Raw genomic sequence first — 22,615 nt, forward strand, 5'->3', positions numbered from 1 at the left:
TCCTAGGAGCTCATCAAATGTGGAAATAATGTTGATATTGCTGATGGTGGTGATGAAAGTCTCCCAAATAGGACAAAGGCCTCTAAGCGCAGTGAACACCATTTCTTTGATGGGTACAACTTCACCAACTGTCGACAGTTGATTCTTGATTTTGGTTATTCTTAGAAAGTATGCTTGAACTGTCTCTCTTCTGTTTATTTTGATGTCTTTCAACTGATTCTTTAAGGTAATAAACTGCTTCAAGTTATTAATTGCAAACATGCCAATTAATTTGTCATACATTTCTTTAGCTTTCTTCAAACCAGAAACATAAGTAATGAGATGATCACAAAGAAAATCAAAGATAATTTTTCTAGCTTTGATTTCACCCTTTTTATATTTGGATTTGACAACAACACTTGCGTTCTCTGATTGATCACTTACTATGCCTTCAATATAATCTAGAACTTTGTGTTCTTCAAGAGTGATATCTAGCCTTGTTTTCCATGGACCAGAATGTTTGAGGCATCATTCAACTTCTCCTCTACCTTGAAGTAGGATAGAGTCATCTTGATCATAAAACTTTGGTAGTAAGTGGGGTCTCTTCAGGTAATCTCTGGTCTCCTATGACTTGTCTTCACCAAGGCTTTGATACCATGTTAAAAACTAAAAGTTCTATACAGAAACTTAAAAATTTCTTTGCAGAAACTTGAAAGTTCTATGCAAAAAAATGAATATACTTTGCAAAAAACTGAATGTTTTGTGCTAGGATTTGAAAGTACTTTAGCAGAAAATTAAATGTTCTATGCTGTTACAATTACTTAGAAAGAAAATTTATTTTTCAAAATCTTTCAGATCAACAATTGTAGATAGAACATAAACTTAAGGATCATATAAAGACAACCAAACACAAATATGAGACATTGAGATTTAGGTCCAATGACCAGGGAAAAATCCGTCAAGGGGGAAAACGCAAATGATTTTTCTTCTATTAGATTTCTTTAACTGTTCAATAGAGCATAAAGAGAGAGAGAGAATGAGAATGAATAAAGTCACCAATGTCTGACCAACTTCTAGCTAAAGTGCTCTTGCTCTTTGCTTGAAGATCCCCTCATTCTCTTGATCAGATCTTGTCCTTCACACTTGCTCTAGCTTTCCCTTTACTCTTGCTCTTTACTTGCTCTCACACTTTTCTTGCACACACTCAACACTTGCTCTCCTTCTTCACAATGAACATGCTACACTCAACTCTTGCTTGCTCTTGGTTAAATAGATGAGAAAGGTGAGGAGTTACAAAATGAATTCATGCCTTGAACCAACAATAGGAGAATCGAATTCCATGAGGGAGGAGTTACTTAAGGAGAAGTGTAACTCATCCCAAAAATAGAGAGGAAGGTACATTTGTCTTGAGGAGTTACAATTCGAATTAGGAACAGAGAAAGTAACACTTAGACATGAGAGAATCTTTAGTGCGAATTCCAAATCGAATTGAGTGAGGGAGTTACAAGTGCATTTAATGAAGAGTAGTTACATTTTTTCCATAGATTGAATTAGTGAGAGAGAGTTACATTCTCTTAAGTGTGGAATTACTATTTTATTCCAAGAGAGAGGTTCAATTTTCCAAGTAAGAGATTCTCAATTTAATTGATTTATTCCATTGAGGCTATTGAGAATTCATTTTTATTAATCCATTAAAAGTGAATGACTTTAGACTAAATAATAATATAATAATAATAATAGTAATACTAGTAAGGATAAAATATTAATTCTTGACTTGTATAATCATGATTGATTTGATTTTAAAGTGGATTCCATATGTCGAGATCATCTTTGATCATTTAGACATGACTTTCCATTTTTGGAAAGTCACTTCCAAATTGAGATGTCACTTACTATTTTTGGAAAGTCATATTAGAATTGTCAGAAATGAAATTGTATTATAGGTAGTTCAAACATAATTGAAAGATATGATTTATTCTAAGAGAAATTTATCTCTGCTCTACCAAATTTAAACACTCCTTCTCAGCTAGGGAGGAATTTCTTTCTGCATCAAAGATCTCTGGTTCCTTTGATCTCTTTCACTCATCTCAGTTCAACTCTGCTTTGTAACATCTATAACAATGAAGGCACAATTTAAAGAAGAATCATCCACTTGACATAAATTTGGAAAGAAAATGATCATCACATGTCACATAGACAAGGATTACACTCAACCAATTTTCGTCTCAAAAATTAAGTGATAGAACACAAGCATCACATAGACAAGACTCAAACAAGTCACATAGACAAGAATCAAACACTACCAAGTTTCATTAAATGTCAAGTGGTGGAACACTTGCATCCTAGACAAGTCACATAGACAAGTCTCACTACACCTATTGGCCAGATAGGTAGCTCTTCCCACGCCCTAGACTGTGGGTTAGATGCATATTGAGGTCTACCCTTGTGGCACATGTTTCGTCAATTTAGTGTCCTAAATTGCTTGCATAAATTATCAATCGAGGTTTGTAAGTTGATGAAGTGTGGTGCACTATATGTGCTTAGTTAACCTTTTTTTTACTTCGTTGTTTTGTATTTTATGTTGTTTTTGGGGAGTTTCTGTTCTTTGATGTCTAAGAATGTACAACTTGAAACTATGAGAAAATTTAAGTGGATCTAATGAATTTTAAAGGAAAGAAAATGTTCCTAAGTTAATCTAATTTCCTAAAAATGGACCAAGAACTGTTGGCTAGTTAGAACCTAATAAAAAAAACATAGCATCTATCTTATCTTATCATTAGTCCTAATCCATGGATCTAATTCTTAAAACCAAGAATGAAATTGATGCATAAGGTAACTCAGTAATTGCATTCATTAAACATTCAACCATTCAGTTTTGGAATATGATTAAATCAATCTCCTTGAAATGATTATTGGGAATATCAGTGATGCAACTAAGTGAGGATCTGAAAGAAAAAGGATAAAAACATGTGAAACTAACTATAAACAACTAATGTATTTTTGACTTTCTCCAACATTCAAATGTGAAGCATTACCCTCTTGAAGTGATGTGCAAGAAATCAATTATACCTTAGTTCCTAAGTTCTTAGGGAACTAACATTGTACTGAGTAAATTCAATCACTGTATGAATTAGACATTTAACCATTTAGTTTAAGATCATCATCATCTTGAAATGGCTTTTGAAAATATCCATTAACACAGTTAATTGACAATTCTGTTATAAGAAAATGAATGACAAAACAGTGAGAAAACTAGACAATTGTATATTCTTATGCTTGGAAATAGAGTTGTTTTTCTCCACGAAATGTCTTAGAAGAACAAGGTTGCACAATTGTGATTTATCATTATGCTATTGATTAAAAACTGAAATGAAATATCATCCTAATTTAGAAAACAGATTTGCTGAAAACAGAGTAATCGAAATTGAACTAAAAACAACAAATGAAAAACGTCCTTCAGTGCAGGGGCCCTCTGCAACTGACGTGGCTGGAATGCTAGCTAGTGAAGGATGCACTTTAAATGATCATTAGCAACATGAAATTTGTATTATGAAAAAACGAAGTCTGAATACAGAGTATCAACAAAAAGCCTGAACTTAACACGTAATTCCTTCCAACTTCTAACTTCTTTCTCAGTTCCATGCAACTGATATTTAAAGGAAAATAACATAACTGTTTATGAGATAAACTTGCTACAGGTGGCTAATTCAAATTAAATTTAACATGACTGTTTATGAGATAAACTTGCTACAGGTGGCTAATTCGAATTGCAATAGGACTGTTTAAATTTTTGATTAGCTACAGGTGGCTAATTTGAATTAGATTTACAACAGAACTGTTAGACTCTTGATTAGGTACGAAAGAGCAAATCAAGAGTCCTACTGCTTTCGGATAACGTACTTTGACTTCATCTTTGACCGTGACCTTAGGCTTGCTTTTCCGTCGATCTGGACGGAGTGAATAGGATAGAATCCATGTGGAGATGATTCTAGAAATGCCCATGTGGCCCAATTCTTCATTTGACACCTGGAATCTGCCAAACCATGAGAGTAGCTACGAAATCCACACTTAGTTGCAGATTATGCTGCGTTCTGTAGCTAATTTGCAAAAATCTATTCAAATAGCAAGAACATGAAAACATAATATGGCGATCATTTTAATGCTTTCCTTAAGACAAAACCTAGCATTTATCATTGATTGGGTCTGTAATTTTATGAGAAAGTGAGGGAAAAAGGTGAGAAAAAATGTTAAGGAGAGGGTAATTTTGAGGTTTAACAACACACACTACACAAGAGGTCCCCCATCCTCAAAAGCTTTCCGACATCATTCCTTAATCTTGTGAGCTTTGACAGAGGGGGAAAGACAACTTAGTGTTCTCGATTAGCTGTGACTGCTTACTGGAAGGGTCACGTCCGTAAGTCCAAGATGCTTTTTAAAAACCAAGAACTTTCTTTTCAGTAAAGGCTTGGTAGGAATGTCAGCTACCTGATCATCAATGGAGATGTGATAGAGCCTCACTGCTCCTCTTTGCACCATATCCTAGATATAGTGATACTTGATCTCAATATGCTTGGACTTGTCATGGAAAATAGGATTTTCTGCAAGACGAATCCCACTCTTATTATCACAATATATAATTGTTGTGTCTGGAACTTACTCAAATAGTTTCACAAAAAACTTTCTCAGCCAAACTGCCTCACAACTAGCCATGCTAGCAGCAATATACTTTGAGAGAATTAACCATTTCATCTACTCAAAGAAAATAAGGTGCAACATCTTCTTCATTATTCATTTTCAGGCTTTCATATTGTCCTCGACAGGTCTGAAGCTTTGCCTTATTTACTTTGTTATCTCCTTTATAGTTGCTTAGAATTGTGAATTTGACAAGCCATTTAAAATGGAATTCATAGTTTTGGCATTGGGGACATAAGCCTTTTTACCATCTTGATCAATTAGAGGAGATGGAAAGTTATATTCATCTATAATAGACTACCAAATTTGAACACCAAGAGACATCAAGAGGCTTTTCATTCTCATCTTCCGAAAGGCATAATTTGTTCCATCAAACAAAGCAATTTTGATGGAGCCTTCTCGACTGGCCATAGTGTCTGCAAGATCTTCTTCCAACAGTTAGATTGTTCTTGAAAAAGCTTTCTCTGATACCAATTGTTGGACATACACAATGATACTAAGGGGGGGGGGTGAATCAATATTACATAGATTTAAATTATTTTCACTTCATTAATATTAAAACTGAAATCTCATCACATAATCAATCATCAACACAATGCATAAACAAAAAGATTAAAGTGAAAACCCAAACTTAGAGGAAAAAGCACTTGAATGCTTTTCTGATAGTCTTCAATTTATTTTTTCTAGTTGTGAGGACACCAATCCTCTCTAAACACTAACTTACAAAATTGCAAGCTCCAACCAGTCAACAAGATGAGGATATCAATCCTTAGTAAGCACCAACATACAATTGTTCACTGTTCAAGAGTCAATATTTAGGCTTAATATCTGTTCAAAAGAAGGTATGCCCTCCTGATAGCTTGTACCCAACACTGCTCTAGGGCTAGCACTTAGCCTATACCTAGGTCTCGACCTCCGACCAGGTCTCGGCTGCCAACTAGGACTTGGCCTCCAACTAGAACTCAGTCTAAAACTCGACGTCTAACCAAGAATCAACCTCCAACCAGAGCAATCTAGAACTCAACCTCGAACAGAGCTCAGTCTTCAATAGAACTCAAACTCAATGTCTAACATAACTCAACCTCCTTAACAGAAACAAGGTCAATTGTAACTCAACTTGTGGCTAGGCTTTAAAAACAGACTGTAAAACCTTCCCAAAAAGTGTGTCGAAGGCCTTTTTACAACTCGGGTAGGGTAGTAAATACTTCACAATTTTTTTTTTCCAACTCAGCTTCACATCACTTCTTAATGGTTCATGAGGTATGGACCTCAGACTTGCTATTTCTACTACCCTAAAATAGAACATAGCTGGAGCGATGGCTAAAACTGTCCTCCTCAATGCCTATTTATAGTTCTTTGGACATTGGGTTAGGGCTGACTTGAGCAAAGGTAGGATATTTAAATATATATAAATAAATAGATTCAAAAGATCAATTATCCTCAATTGTGAGAAGCTAGAAGGCATGCCACCTATTGTTAGAAAGTTCTCAAAAAATGCTATTTGACTATATAACTTTCTTTTTCATTTGGACAACTTTTGACATCAATAATGAACATTTTCAACACAAAAAAACATGAAGAGGAATAATCGAGCTTACATCTCTAAGTTGCATGTTACGAGGCAATGGAAACACATATTTGAAATGGGCAATATATATATATATATATATATATATAGAAGGCCCAAGAAAATCATGCTACAACAAATTCCTACATATCTTCAAAATCATTGCTTATATTGGGATACTCATCATCAATATCACCCTCCAAGCATTAAAATAAGATAGATAAAGCTTAACATGTCAAATTTAGATTTTGTTTGAGCAATGGGTACACTTTAAATAGGGTCATGATAGAGGAGTTCAATAATCACCGCCAATAACATCAAGGTACATAGAAGGCTGGGAGCTTTTGATTAAATGCTAGTTCTATACCATCATACATGACAAAATCCAATGGAAACGTTGCAATTCTCCCAATTCCAAAATCTTAAGAATTGTTAAGACTGTTAAATTTTGATTGAGATCTAAAATTCTACTTTCTCCATATGAAATATAGTGAGGTTGGAACCACTCTCAAATATCTTAAAACAATTAATGGTAATGTTAACAATCTAAGTAAAAGGATGAAAATGAAAGATAAATGAGAATGTCTTAAACATTGCCATTAATTACATAACATATTTTTAACATTACCATTAATTACTTAGAATTTGCAGGCCCAAAGGGTTGAATATTAAGCTTCCCTACTCACAAATTATTGTTTTCTTAAAAATAATTTGCGCTCTTCACGTGTGGAAATATGTAACTAGGTTCGGTCTTCATAATGACATATGTAATCATGATTTTATGTATTTGATGTAAAGAAAATAAAATTATTATTGTCATTCTCAAGGCATGGGTTTCATGCTCAAGGAAAAATTATTTTTTAGGTCAAGCACTCATTAAGTGCATCTAGGGCTTGTTATTGAGTGAACAATTCAATTGAGTCATTGTCATATATGAAAGACCCTTTTGGGCATGTTACATGTTGTAAGGAAAAAATTATTTGAGTCAAAGACCCTCCAAGACCTAGTCAAACATGCTACAACAAGTCGGCCTTCAAGGAGATCAAGTCGGCTCTCAAAGTGACAAGTCAACCTATTGGAAGCGCTGCTCGACCACCTCAAGAGGCCTATATATGAGGTTGACCTCAAGCTCTTTGTTGATAGATTGAATAAGAGAAGTTCGATCAATAGCTCAAGAAGACAAGGAATAACCAAGCGAGGAAGAGGAGTAACGAAAGGAAGGAAGAACAAAGGTTTTTGAACACTGTTTTAGACATAATCTCTCACACGTATGGCCGCAATTAGGGTTTCTAAAATGAAATATTGTAGACCTTAAAGAAGCTGAAATTTAGCATGTGAAGGAACATTCTTGCAAGCTGAAGTTGCAAGGAGATAAGCCCTAGACAAGCAAAGAAGAGAATCACTGCAATCTGCGCTAGATTGGTCACATGTGCGAAATTGTAGGGATACCAAAGTGGCCGAAAGTTGCAGGTAAGAGTGGTTGAAGTTGTAGGTCGAAATTCTTGGTCAAAGGAGAGTTGGAGGGTGCTATAAGGCAAGTTTGACTTAGGTTGAGAAATTGCTTCAAGGAGAAGTTTGATTTGATCTTGGAGGGGCCTTGCTCAAGGGCCATAGGTCTTCGAATTCATCATTTGAAGTTCTATGAGAAGAGAAGAGTTCTTGTGGGTTTTCCTCTCAAAAGGAGAGGTTCTGGCCTTAGATGATAGCCTATACCTTGTGTCCTATTGTCTCATTGTTTTTTATGGTTTGGTAGTTGTTTGATGATAAGAACATAATAATAATAAGTGAAAGAAGAAACTAATTAATATAAATTTGAAATACATCACAAGCAATTATCAAAATAAGAGAAATCAACTAATCTACTTGCACTAGAGTTCTCAACATGGTATCAGGGGTAAGGTGACAAGACAAGGAAAGGAAGCTTGCAGAAGGACCATCAAAAGAAGTATCAAGAAAGGTCAAGACATCAAAGAGGACATCGAACCATCAAGAAGGATACATAAGGGCCGAGCACAAGGAAATCATTAAGAAGGATTAACCAACTCATTATCTTGAAGGAAGAAACTGAGTATCAAAGAAGACCTCAAAACTCTAGCTCATTCAAAGAAGGGTTCTACGTTTGAAGCATTCTTGGGAAGCTCACAATCATCATCACAAGAAAAAAAGACCTCAAGGACCCTACCTCCACTCAAAGAAGGACTACACATTAAAGCATCTTGAAGCCTCTAAATCCAAGGGAATTGCCATGTTCAAGATTAAGGAAATCAAAGTAATCTCCTCTCATTAAATAAAGGATGAACATCATGAAGAAGGCATCAAGTTGAAGATATCATCATCAAAGGAGCATCTTCCCTTGACAAGTAAGTATCCTTATATCTATTTCTGAATCTACTACTAAAATGACTTTATTCTACAAGGAGAGTAACAAACTGGTTGGCTAATCAAATTTCCTTGCATGGAAGAAGAGGACAAATTTGAACCTCATAGAAAATGAAGTTATTGGACATGTTAAGGGTTCAATCACTAAACCATCACAAAAAGAAGCTCAAGCTTTATTGAAATATATGAAAGGGGAAATAAGGGCTCAAAGAATCCTTATAGAATCAATCAAATATTCCCTAATCCCTTATGTAGCAAAGTTGGAGAATTCAAAAGAAATCTATGAGAAGTTGGTAGAATTGTTCTTCGTAAGTACTGCAGGAGAAGTTATATCTTTGAGAATCGAGCTATATAAGATGAAGGTATCAAAGGACGAGGGATAGCCTCATAGCTTATGAAGGTGTCACAAATAAGAGACCAACTGCAAGAGTTAGGGGAAATAATGTTCGACAAAGAAATAACCACCATGGTGCTCAATGCACTACTTGATGAATGGGGCAACTTTGTATCAAGCATGTATGTAAAGAAGGAAGCCACCCCATTCAGTGTGTTGAATAATGTATAACTAGGTTCGGTCTTCATGTCATTGTAATTATGATTTTTGTAAACAAGAAAATGAATTTATTATTATTCCTTGCTGCATGGGTTTCATGAGCAAGAGGCTTATTTAATAGATGGCTCCCATTGAGAGCCTTAGGATTTATTATTAAAGAGTCAAAGTCATGAAGAGCTCTTCTTGAGCATTTATGTAATGTATATGAGTCAACCTAGTGTCTAGATCAACTCTCCAAGACAAGCACAATCCTCTTGAAGAAGGCAGCAAGAAAAATGATGAAGAACACAGTCATGTCGGCCTGCAAATGAATGAAATAAGCTAAAGAAGTCACGCCGGCTTGCAAATAGAGACACATCAGTTCACTGTGACATGTCAGTTAAATTATGGAGACATAACTACTATATATAGTATATACCCCACTGAACTTCGCAAAAGTACAGGTGCAAGACTCGTATCCCTCTGAAGTTTCAGATGTCAGTTACAGGAAGGTTTTTTGTATGCCACAATTAATGTTTTAAAACTCTGACTCCGATTCTGAAACGGCTGAGGGTCGACTCCGACTCCGACTCCGACTCGGTATCGACTCGGCTGGTTTGATTTCAATGACTCGGTCTTTGTAAAAAATACATTAAATATTTTTTTTTTATAAAAAACATAATTTTAAAGATTTTCACTCATGTTTCCATACACAAAAATTTAGAATATAGAGAGAAGACAACATATGATCAAAGTAGGCTCATGAATATATCCATTATATCAAAATGGCACCCAGTGCACTGTCCAATACAAAGTTCATACTTAGCCACCAAGGTCAGGATTCTTTTTTGCCTCGGCCTAAGGATAATCACTAGACTACAACAACAATAATACCAATTCTCTGCCCCTAATGAAGTCTCAAAACCCTTTATTTAATTCTGGTCAAGCTCCAAAACAATCAGAGGTAAATATGTATTTATTAGTCCATTGCCAGAACGTTTGCCTTTTTAAAAACATAGTATGGCTCAATGCATTGTTTCTGTTTTCTAATTCATGCCACTAGGATAACCATATTTTGGCCTTGTAAATTTCAAAACTTTCTCACAATGATAGATTACTTTAGGGCTATAAATATGCAATAAACAACAACCAAACCATTGATATGTAGGAGGCGGAACAACTTTTGACAAATGTGCTTCAGGATTTTTGTCAAAGAGCCAAGCCAGTCGACTTGTTACCAAGCCGACTGAGTCATTACCGAGTCGACTGAGTTGCTACCGAGTCGACCGAGTCAATGACTGGCTCGGTAACAACCCGGCCAGCCATTTCATTTCAGCGACCGAGCTGGCCCAGCTAGGCATTAGCTCGGTCTGACTCGGCCGTTTTTTAAAACAATGGCCACAATAAGGTAATTGCGGAGTCTGTCCATGATGCAGCATGTGTATTTTTCAGATGAGTAGCACAGTTACAGTCTCAACACAATTGCGATGGAGAGGATCACAATGATCCCACAGTAGCACACAGTCTCGACACATTTGTTATAATACCCTCTTGGCATGTTCACATTCACAGTCTTAGCATGATTATAATGGTGAGGATCTCGGTGCATACTCTGTCTCAACATACTAGACAGAAACAACATATCTATGATGGTGAAATGCAGGGAGAAAAATCACAATCATGATCTTGGTATATCTCACAGTGACTCAACATCTCTTGGCATCCTTATAGATATAATCATGATCCTGATAAAGACACAGATACAAGGAGAATATCTTAGTGAAGATGTGACAATAGTGCAACAGTAATGATCTCGTTGTCATAATGAATATCTCAGTAAAAGTGCAGCGATATTCCCGATGAAGGTGCGGCAAGGTTTCAAGATCTCAGTAATGCAATAATGATAACTTCGGTGGAGCAGCAATAATGAAGATGATCTCAGAAGTGACAAAAAAGAGGATTGGTGTCTTGGTCTTGGAGTGGCCTAATAGGCCAAGGGTCATGGTCTTGGTATTCGTCAATTGGAATCTCTATAAGAAGAATTTTGTGTAGGTTTTCCTCTCAAAGAATGAGAGGTTTTGGCCCTAGCAGAAAGCCAACATCTCGTGTTCTTGTCTCTTTGTTTTGGTAGCTATTTGATGAACTAAGAAGACACACTCTAATATTAAAGATTGTGCTAATAAGAAAATTAAAAACACCTCACAAATAGTTATCATGATAAGAAGAATCACATTAACTCTAATTTCCCTAGATTCTTCAACACAGTGAACTCTGGTCATTATGTAAGATTGAAGAAACCAGGTTGACGACAAAAAGTGACATATGATCAAATGAAAAAGTTCAAGCTTTCGCTGCTATGGCTAGTAGAAAAGGAAAGTTTGGGAAGTTTGGTCCTAAAAAGAAGAAAAAGATCGATATGTCAAAGATCCAATGCTATGGCTGTCAAGAATATGGGAATTTCGAGAGAGACTACCCTATTCTCAAGAAGGACAATAAGAAAAGAAAAGAAAGAATTGAAACCCATATCAACAAAGAAGTAGAAGAACCTGATGAGAAGAAATCCAAGAAGGTAGGGATAAATCTTCACTATGAAGGTCTCTCAGGTACATAACAAGTAGAAGTAGGAGGTGAAAAGACCTCTACCATGGTTAAAAGATCACTGTCAGATAAGAAACGTTGTAAGTATGACAAGATGCATCATATTAGAAATCTAAAACTGCCTCAAATTTGTCACACATTCGAAGTGTAGGAGCCCAAAAGTTACAAGTAAGAGTGGCCGAAGTTGCAGTCAATATTACAGGTCGAAATTCTTGGTCAAAGGAGAAGTGAAGGCTACTATAAGGCAAGTTTGACTCAGGTTGAGAAAGTGCTCCAAGGAGAAGTTTGACTTGGTCTTGTAGAGGCCTTGGTCAAGGGTCATAGGTCTTGGAATTTGTCATTTGAAGTTGTATAAAAAGAGAAGAATTCTTGTGGGTTTTCCTCTCAAGAGGAGTGGTTTTGGCCCTGGGTGATAGCCTATATCTTGTGTCCTCTTGTCTCAATGTTCTTTATTGTTTTGGTAGTTGTTTGATGATAAGAACACTAATTATAATCAAGTAAAAGAAGAAGCTAATCAAGTCAAGTAAAACACATCACAAGCAGTTACCAAAGTAAGAGAAATCACTTAATCTAGTTGCCCCTAGATTTCTCAACATGCTATAAGAGCTAAGGTGATAAGACAAGGACGGGAAACTTTTAGAAGGACCATCAAAAGAAGTATGAAGAAAGGTCAAGACATCAAAAAAGGACATCGAACCATCAAGAAGGTTACATAAGGGCCGAACAAAAGGAAATCATCACGAAGGACTAACCCACTCATTATCTTGAAGGAAGAAACCTAGGAGTATCAAAACCCTAGCTCATTCATAGAAGGGTTCTACACTTGAAGCATTCTTGCGAAGCTCACAATCATCATCACAAGGAAAAGAAGACATCAAGGGCCTATTGATGAGGTCATTTTTGGCCAAGCCCTGACGCCTTGGGCAATTGCCCAACTTGACCCTTCAATAAATCGTGCGGCACTGTCTAACTTTTTTGTTTCAACACTACTCAAGTTTCGAACTACACCTCTCAAAAACACTTAGTCAATTTTTCGTTAAGTGTTTACTTCTTTATTTATGCAGCAGAAATTACTTCATTCAATCTATCTTTACTTCAATTATTCAATTTTGCGATAATATCTATTCCAAAATAAACATGACAACAACACAATAGTGCTATATCTCAAATTTTAAACAATGAACACAACTTTATGATGGGAGGGGGAAACTCCCCAAGTAGTTTGCTCCAATGCTTTATTAACTGTTACAAATACAACACAACAACAATTTTACAAAGTTTGAAGGCATGGCAATTGCCTGGCCTGGGCCAACAACTCGTCCACCCACATTGGTCAAGTCGTGCAGCCCTTACCTGTGTTTTGCCCAAGTTTCCCTGCACGTTCTACCCAAGTCGTGTAGTCATGCTTGTGTGTTCTGCCCAAGTCTGCTTGCATGTCGACTTGCCCAGAAACCGCAAAAATTCATCCCAAAACAAAGACCAACAGTTTTGCCCAACTTTGTTGGCTCGCAGGGCGAGCCCCACCTTGCCTGTGCCCTCTTGCTGCATCCTTCTGTCCTTTGTGCAAACTTCTAGTTTTTTGCGATATCGTTGTCTTGTTCTGCAATGTATTTGGTTGAACTTCTTTGCCTTTGATCGAGCTTCCTCTCTCCAATATATAGGTGTTCTTGCCTTTTCATATTATGTGGCTGACACTCCTTCATTAGTTCGAGCAGACCCTTAAGTTTTGTGTTGAACGCCCCCTTTATGGGTGGGTGCGCCCCTGGGCCAACCTGCCGATGGGCGAGCATGCCCTTGCCTGGTCGCTTCGCCGGTCACACACGCTACCCGAACTTGGTCGCTTGCTCGTTGTGTACTCTGCACCGTTGTCGCTCCTTCCACCCGTCGCTCCCGCTCATGGTGTTGTACTGCTTGCTTGCTATGCCTTGTCGTCGTGTCGCATTGCCTTGGTGCCCGTGCTCCCCTTGGTGTGGGCTTTCCCGTGGGCACGGGTCCACAAGTCGGTCGCTATAAGTTTGTGATGCATGCTTCTTGCCCGAGTTGTGTGGGCACCCTCCGCTATAAAACGTTCGCGCCTCTCAACTCGCCCTCCAACGTGCACTCATCGCCAAGTTGCCACCAAGTCGCCTTGTCACATAGGTGGGCGCCCTGCCTTTGTGCGAGCGTGTCCATCGTGCGCTTTCTCTGAAATCAGTCCAACTTCGGTTTTTCGACTCTCCATGTGTTCGTGGGCAGTCATGGGCGTCCGTTGGCCTTGGTGCCAACTCAGGGCCTTGACATCCTCACCCACTTCAAAAAGGTTGTCGCACTCGACAACACCATCTCGGAAAACTCCATTGCCAAGACCAAATGTCGCAAAGTGCCACCAACTCCAACGTCAATCGTCCCTGCTGCATGAACTCCTTGCCTTCATCGCATAAACCTTTATCAAGGCTCATGACTCCATGTGGGTAAGACTTCTCAATCCACGGTCATCAACGACAACTCATCGCAATCCTCCACACTGCCTCAACTCATAGAAGGCTGCTCGCTCAAACTCGGCTGCGTGGTTTGGTCGCAACTCATATTGTGTTAATCCACTGTATCTTGTCATCATGTGTTCTGCTGCTGCGATACTCCTACTCAACTCAAACACATCTCAACACATTTCTGGACCCCGTGACTCAAACTAGTTGGATGGCCAGTCCAACCATCACATCCAAATCCATGAGAATGCACCTCCTCATGCCTTTGTTGGTTGTTTCTCCAACATTTTGCCACATCTTCAACTCGATCAAGAACTCTCCCCATCTCTACACATCAGTCCTCCAATCAACGCTCAATGTGCCATACCCAAGTCCATGAAGAAACTCCATCTCATCTACGATATGCTACCCATTAATGTTGTCAAAGGGGCAAGTCTACACCTGCCTCATCATCTCATCGAAGTGCTACCCATGGTCATAGACCAACAACCTCCATGTCCATCAAAAGTGGCTAAGTCTCATAAACTCAACCCATGGCTTAGTGCTCCCACCAAGGCACCTCCATCTAGCAACCACCATCCAACTCCAAGGTGTCTCGTCTCTATCGCATCCATCAAGTCACTCACGAACATCTCCCATACTGTGCCCAAGGTATGTGTTCCATACCACATCAAAGTCAAGTCTAAAACTGACTAAGTTTTCAACAAATCAGATAGTCCAAGACCACCATTATATGAAGTCTTCATCGACTTCAACTCTCTCTCAAGTCATCATAAGCTCCTACGAATCATCTTCATCCAACACTTCGGCAGGCACACTTGTCTCGATCTCAAGTGCTATCGCAAGTTGCCTCTGCCCACTTTGTCGTATGAATGCTCTCATAGGCTGCTCGTGTATTTCTTCAAAACGACCATGGCCTTGCTGTTTGAACATGCCCAGCATCCCCATCGGTCCATTTTCAAATCTTCAAGTGGCATCGACAAGTCTATCTTGCACAACATCCTCACTTTGGGACTTCTTCATGATGCCCATATGCGACATCTCTACAAGTGCTTTTGCTTGATGTCCCTGCATGAAGTTTGCCATGCACCCTTCTCTTCAACTCGATGCTCACGACTTCGGTTGCTCAACTTGTCCACTTCAATAGACCCAACGCACTTCAGTCATTGCATCCTTGCTTTTGGTCAAGTTGGCGCCCTTGGTCGCCCTACCCTCATATCTTTATCGTTGGTCCCTTCCATCATCGCTGTCTCCCCCAGTAAAGGTATTCCAAAGGCTTCCCCTTAGCCCAAATGAAACTTCAACGATGAAGTCCACCCAAATGTGTGTTATGTCATCTTTCCCTACACCCATTGAGTGCTTCTAGGGCTTGTCATCGAGTCTACAAGTCAATTGAGTCATTGTCATGTATGGAAGACCCTTTTGGGCATTTTACATATTGTAAAGAAAATTTATTTGAGTCAAAAATAGAGTCAAAGACCCTCCAAGACCTTTTCTAAGTGCAAACAGCAAGTCGACCTCTACAAGTGACAGGTCAGCGTAGAGACATTGACAAGTCGACCTACAAGCTAGAACAAGAAGCCTATAAATAAGGGTGCTCGACCTCATTCAAAGGACATCCAATCACATCACATAAGTTCGATCTAAAGACAAGGAGGAGTCTCATATCAAGCGAAGAAGGAAGAGGACAAGAGGAAAGATAAATCAAAGTCTTTCAAGGTCTGTTTTAGGCTAATATCTCACACATGCGGATTGTAATTAGGGCACATTCTCAAGCTACAGAAAGACTAAATTACAGTCAGGTCAAGAAGGTGGATCAAGGGTCAAAGAAGTATGAAAGTACAAGCCGAGTAGTCAAAGAAAGGAAGCCTATCCAAGCGAAGGTAAGAAGAAGTCTAAAAATACCTCAAATCTGTCACATGTGCGAAGTGCAGGAGGCCGAAAGGTATAGGTAAGAGAGGCCAAAGTTGCAGTCAATATTGCAGGTCGAAATTATTGGGCAAACGAGAAGTGAAGGCTACTATAAGGCAAGTTTGAGAAAGTGCTTCAAGGAGAAATTTGACTTGGTCTTGGAGAGGTCTTGGTCAAGGGTCATAGGCCTTGGAATTTGTCATTTGAAGTTCTATAAGAAGAGAAGAGTTCTTGTGCGTTTTCCTCTCAAGAGGAGAGGTTTTTTCCCTGGCTGATAGCTTATATCTTGTGTCCTCTTGTCTCAATGTCCTTTATTGTTTTGGTAGTTGTTTGATGATAAGAACACTAATTATAATCAAGTAAAAGAAGAAGCTAATCAAGTCAAGTAAAATACATCACAAGCAATTATCAAAGAGAAATCACCTAATCTAGTTGGCCCTAATCTTGTGTCCTCTTGTCTCAATGTTCTTTATTGTTTTGGTAGTTGTTTGATGATAAGAACATTAATTATAATCAAGTAAAAGAAGAAGCTAATCAAGTCAAGTAAAATACATCACAAGCAATTACCAAAGTAAGAGAAATCACCTAATCTAGTTGGCCCTAGATTTCTCAACAGTGGACACCAGAGCAAACTCAAAAGAGGAAAAACTGAGCACCTCGGTGGCCAGGTTTCTCAAAATGGATGCCCTTGCACTCTATTATGCCAAGCAACACTTGCTAGAAACATAGCCAAATATTGGAGGTAAAGCGTGAGATTAGATCCAAAGTGTCTAAGAGAGAGAGAGAGGGGGAGAGAGTAAGTCGACACAACAAAGTATTCCCTTTGGTAGTGTTGACAAGTGTAACTAGGTTTGGTCTTCATAATGACATGTGTAATTGTGATTTTATGTAATTGATGCAAAGAAGAAAAATAAAATTATTATTGTAATACTCGTCTCATGGGTTTCATGAGCAAGGAATTTTATTTTTAGGAAAGTCTCCCATTGTGAGCCCTTAGGATTGGTCATAAAGTCAAATTGAGTCAATGTCATGTATGAACAACCCGTCTTGGTCATCGTTTTTGTATGAGTCACTAAATGAATAAGAAGGCCCTCCAAGACCAAGCAAAAACACCTCCTACAAGTCGGCTTCAAGAAGGAATAATGAAACCTCTCCAAAGGGCTTGTTAGCCTAGATCCTTATCAACTCAGCTTAGATGCATGGGAAAATCACTATATATAGGCAACTCGACTCCCATTTGGAAGCAAGCAATTTGGTCAAGAACAACTCTGAAATAAGAAGTGCGAAGATCACTTGGGAAGGGGCCTCATCATCAGCAAAGAGAGGAAAGGGAAGAGCAAAGTCTCTAGCATCATTTTTCGTATCTGTTTTGGGTCACTTTAATATCACACGTGCGAAGAAGAGGAGGATCATTTGCTGCAGAAGAAACCGAGAAGAATTGTAGTAATCTTGGGTAACCGAATTTGAAGAAGGGCAAGTCAAAGGAGAAGCCAAGTTAAGCTAGAAGGAGACTCTATCCTAAGCGAAGAAATCAAGGGCATTTTCTAGAAGGTGACACTTTCCAAGAAGCTGCAACTAGGGTTTTTGAATTAGGGTCGAAGATTGCAGACCTAAATAAAGGGGCTGAAATTATGAAAGGTAGCCGAGAAAGAGGACGAAAGAAGAAGGTTGACTATCGTTGACTCGAAGAAACTTGTCAATGAAGCTTTGTGTTTTGGTCTTGGAGAAGCAATTAGTTCAAGGTTTTTGGTCTTGGTATTCATCAATTGAAATCTCTATAAGAAGAAGAATTCATTTGGGTTTTCCTCTTAAATAGGGGAGGTTTTGGCCCTCGTTGATAGCCTACATTCTGTGTCCCTTGTCTCTATTATTTATGCTTTGATAACTGTTTGATGAGGAAGAACACTATAATAATCTAACTAGAGAAAAGATCATAATCTATTGAAGTAAAAGCATTCACAAGCAATTATCATTAATAGAGAAATCACCTAATCTTGATGCCCTAGGTTTTTGAACAAGTAGAATCGTCGATGGAATGAGAACTCAAGCAAATTTTCATCAGTGACTTAACCACTTGGCCAAAGCGAAGGCTATAAGAGAAACATCGACCCAAACTCTACTGACAGAGATTTCTCTTGGCCCCGAGTGTCAATTACACGCCTTTCAAGACAAGGTGCAAAGGTGAGGCAGGGGTTTAGCACGACTCTGAATCACTATGAGGCTGACATATTCAACTTGTATGTTGACTGTTAACGCTAGAATGGCAGAGTGATACCAGGGAGACCACTGCAAAAGAAAGGATAACAATTACCAAAAGGCTAAACGTTTTCACTTATTCAAAGTAACATCTTTAGACTGGAGGCATGCAACAAAAAGTAGATAGGTACAGTGAAACGGTGGACGCGTTAGTTTTGGCTCGCACACAAACTAGGTCAAGGAGAGCAGACAATAATATGATTGTTGTGGATAGAAGGCATTTGATTTTTTGGGAAAATGGAGAAACAATTGTAGAGAATGAGTGTGCTCAAACAATGCCATCGAGACAAGAGGTAGAGCACAGATCTGCTAGCTGCGAGTGTTGACAAGCAAGGATGGAAATTTCCTAGGTTGAGGGGCCAAGGGACATTTTTCATGGGTAGAGAGGCAGGTCTGAGCGGACCAAAAATGGTGTGGTCTAGGTCAAAAACATGACAACATGGAGGCAAAGTACTAAGGTGCAGAGCTGAGAGGATTTGGTACCATGTTAAGCTCACTCACAAAAATAGGCAAAAATTAGATGAAACATGAGATGCTTTCAGTTAAACATATGATACACATAAATACAATTCCTAATGACCCTTGGTTTTCTTCTTCCAAGAGGTCTCTTGGACTCCTATGACTATTGGCATTCCTCCACACCAACCTTAATGGATTAGGTGTTCAACAAAAACAACCAAAGTGGATATTTATGCACATTTCGATGGTAGATTCCCGAGGGCTGAGTTGGTTGTTGCATTGGAGAAAATGCCCTAACTAGCTTTTTAATCTTTGGCATGGTTTTGGCATCTCAAAGTGGTTAACAACCTTATCTAAGAGAGCACTCCCATTTTGCACATTTATCAGGGAGATTCAACTACTATTGACACACTCTCATAGGGTGCACTTCCTCAAGGAGAATTTATAGTTGTTCAACCTAGTTACTATGTTCCTCTTTCAATATTCCAAGGAATACTTGTGTAGGATTAATTTATTAATTTAGCATTAATGCTAGATCCAAGAAAGCATATCCAAATACTTTGGCACACTCTTCAAGGGTACAACTTATGATATATTATTTGATCTTGCTTCATCAATATGATTCCCTTGCATATTTCTCAAGAGCGTCCATTGAAGGATTATTTTATTGGTAGGGTGCTTCTAAATCCAAGAGACTTAACTACTTTGGCACATTCATCAAATGCACAACCTCCAATGTCTATTTTATGTTATTTTTGCTTGGTCAACATGGTCCCATGATCATCTTCTTGCACATCTTTCTAAGGCATGTCTGCGGTTGAGATTATTTTGATGAGTCAATGTGGTCCCATGGCCTCCATTATGCATAAGAATCAAGTGCGCACCACTAGTGGATATTATTTTATATTATTTCTTGAACAAGGAGCCTCTTGGAACATGTACCCTTTCATTTAACTTGGCAAACAAATTATTTTAATGAAGAGTGGTTTTGGAGAATTTTTTTGAGCATTCTAAAGGACAAGGGGACAAATGGGTCCTTGCATGGGGCTTGCACAAGCATGCTGCTTGAGGATAAAGACATGGCACTTTGACTTTTGCAGTGTCATTATTCTAGTATTTTAAGAGGGTGTTTTGTTATTGAGTAGCTCTCCTATGTATTATTTTAGTCCTTCTAGTGTTTTTTTAGTACTTTCCTAGGATAAATAAATGGATCTAGAAACCACAATAATATTCTATTGTAGAGGAGTTGAGCTGAAATGTATATAAGAATTTACCCTCTATTTTGAAGGATGCTTGGATTAATAAAGAAAATCTATGGAGCTTAGCAAAAGATCCATTTGGAACAATAAATCAATGTGCAAGCTTATGTGTGGTTGTCATTTTCCCTTTGCTCGTCTCATGGATAATTAAGTGTTATATAGAGTTGCCATGCAAGTTGATACTAGAAAAAATACCTATATGTGCAATTATTGTCATATGAGAAGGAATTAGTGTGGGATTTTAATCCTCCTAGTTTTTTTATTGTGGCTTTGATATTGGGGATGCTTGGTGTATTCATAGATAAAGGATGACACGTGTATGGTTTATTTGTTCTCATGTTGTTGTAGTTGAGAAGTGTCTTGGGGTTGATCACTCTTTAGGGTGTGCTCCAACTTTATCCTTTTGGCTCACAATTCCATGTTACACTTTTTTTTCATGATTGCATGTTCTTATTTTGTATTCAAGTTTGTGATTGTGATGGTGCACATTGTGTATGGCCCTCAATTACTCTCATAATCCTTATTTCCATGTTGGCTGGTCATTGTGCAATTGTAATGGTGTGACAAGGAAATCTCCATTAGTTAGACCCCTTTTGCTTTTTCTCTTGATTCCATTGCCCTTGTGGATTGGCACTAGTCTTGGTCCTCCACACAGTTGCCAGAGCATGGAACAGAGTGGGAGCATCATTTAAAAAAAAAACCTCAGGAGTGCAGTGTCCTGGGAGCATATATATATATAAATGCTAAATTAGTTGCAGAATATATGAAAACATGCATATTTGTACATTAATGAAGGTATAAGTGAATTTGAATTATTATTTGTTTTGAGAGCAAACAAGTCTTTTCTACTGCTTAGGATTTGTATGCTGATGTCATGAACTTTTCTTGACATCCAGAACACCAGAAGAAGCTTGAGGCAGGATTGCGGAAAAAGCAGCTAAATCATGCTCAAGCCAGTCAACAAGCAGTTAAGGCACAGACATCAACTGTGCAGGCAGCAGATGCAGGTGTATCAAATTTCTGATTATTGTTTGCAACATGGACTTGGGATGAGCTATGATTATAACTAGTTTAAAAAAGAATGGAAGAGGAGCAGCTGTATCAGCAGCCTTCATTTAGTTTCTACTTAGATTATTTTACTGGAGGACATTATACATTAATTATTTGTATAAAAGCCCTCATTTGGGCAAATTGTCACTAAAATAGCAATAGATCTATCAGGAAATGAATCCTGACATTGTCAAGTGAAATAAAAAGTTTTCAATTGTTTGTACTATTTCAGTTATCGAGGCATCTGTAGTTATACTCATTAAAAGTGACAGAACTTGTATTTGGTATTTGCTTTGTTCTTATTTCTATTTGGAGAACCATTAAACTCTGACTGCACTGAGCAGCTCTTACAAGCAATACCCGTGGGTTGCTTTTAATGTTTCTTTTAATGATTCAAATTACTAAAATAGTTCCGTACATTGCACAAGAAAGTCACACAGGCCTGAAAACTTTATGCTTATTGCAGGGCTCTAGATAGTGGCTACCCATTCTGGAAGACCTCTATTTGGTGTTTTGGTGAAGGAATCCATATGCATGTGTAAGATGTTTATGCGTTCTATTAATTCTATAGTATTCTAATTTTGACAAATGGCTGTGACAGATAGATGGGTATTCTCTTCTCTGAATACAGGTATTCCAATAAGCATCGACTTGAAGGACTTCAGAACTTTCATGTTGTTAAAATATATAAGCATGCATTCAATTTAAAAATATTTTGAAACACGAAATTAGAAGCAATAACACCATGCACCTTGCTTCCAATCGGAGATGGAGTCTTGCAGTCTTTCATGGTCCCCTGTAAAAGCTTTCATTGGTTTGCGAGGCTGGTGCTTGATACCGTTACCGTAAAATCAAAGTCCATTGAGGACAAAGGTGATATAATGTTCAATACGTCTGCTCCGGCTTTCTTTCGAAATGGGGTTCAATAAATTGATGGCAACGAAATCGGTAAAGTTCAACTCCATGGAAAGGAAACCATCAATGCTGACACCTAGCGTATAGTTATGGAACGCAACCAACAATTGTTACATATTCGTAATGAATCAGATGGAGAAATTGTTTTTTCCCTTGTGTATAGTTGAGGATATATGATTGCAGTATATTCGTGCTTTTTTTCGGGGAAAACTTGGATACATTCTCATCTCTGTTGAGAACATACCATATTAGAATTTATTTTTTAAGCAAAGATGCAAATGTGAACATAACAAGTATTCACATTTAAGCAGAAAGTTAGAATGGATATTTAACGAAGTAGTAAATTTTGAAGTTACAAAAAAGTAAAAAAGTATAATGTTATACATGGTATATTATATTTGTTTTATACAATGTTGCGAATATCTCTGTAACATTTTGATTTTATCGCGAAATCACTATATGTTTGTTGATTTTTAAAGATATTTTAATTTTGTCGATTTTTTAAAGATATTTTAATTTTGTCGATGTTTGCCTATTTTATCTCAATACTGAT

At 37.9% G+C, this 22,615-nt stretch overlaps 1 protein-coding gene across 3 annotated transcripts in view; it reads left to right on the forward strand.

Annotated features, from left to right (window-relative positions):
* LOC149263958 (Integrase-type DNA-binding superfamily protein) overlaps positions 1–21,373 on the forward strand; it is a 170,220-nt gene extending 148,847 nt beyond the window's left edge. For all 3 annotated transcript variants that reach the window (XM_089427135.1, XM_089427142.1, XM_089427129.1), the window contains one exon: positions 20,994–21,373. In XM_089427135.1, coding sequence (XP_089283261.1) covers positions 20,994–21,121 — 128 coding nt within the window. In that variant the 3' untranslated portion in view covers positions 21,122–21,373. The remainder of the gene's footprint in view (positions 1–20,993) is intronic.
* Positions 21,374–22,615: the final 1,242 nt, after the last annotated feature.

Source organism: Pinus tabuliformis, chromosome 6 (assembly GCF_031772625.1).
Source record: "Pinus tabuliformis cultivar Carrire ecotype Pingquan chromosome 6, CPIR1, whole genome shotgun sequence".
In the NCBI taxonomy this organism is placed as follows: Eukaryota; Viridiplantae; Streptophyta; class Pinopsida; order Pinales; family Pinaceae; genus Pinus; species Pinus tabuliformis.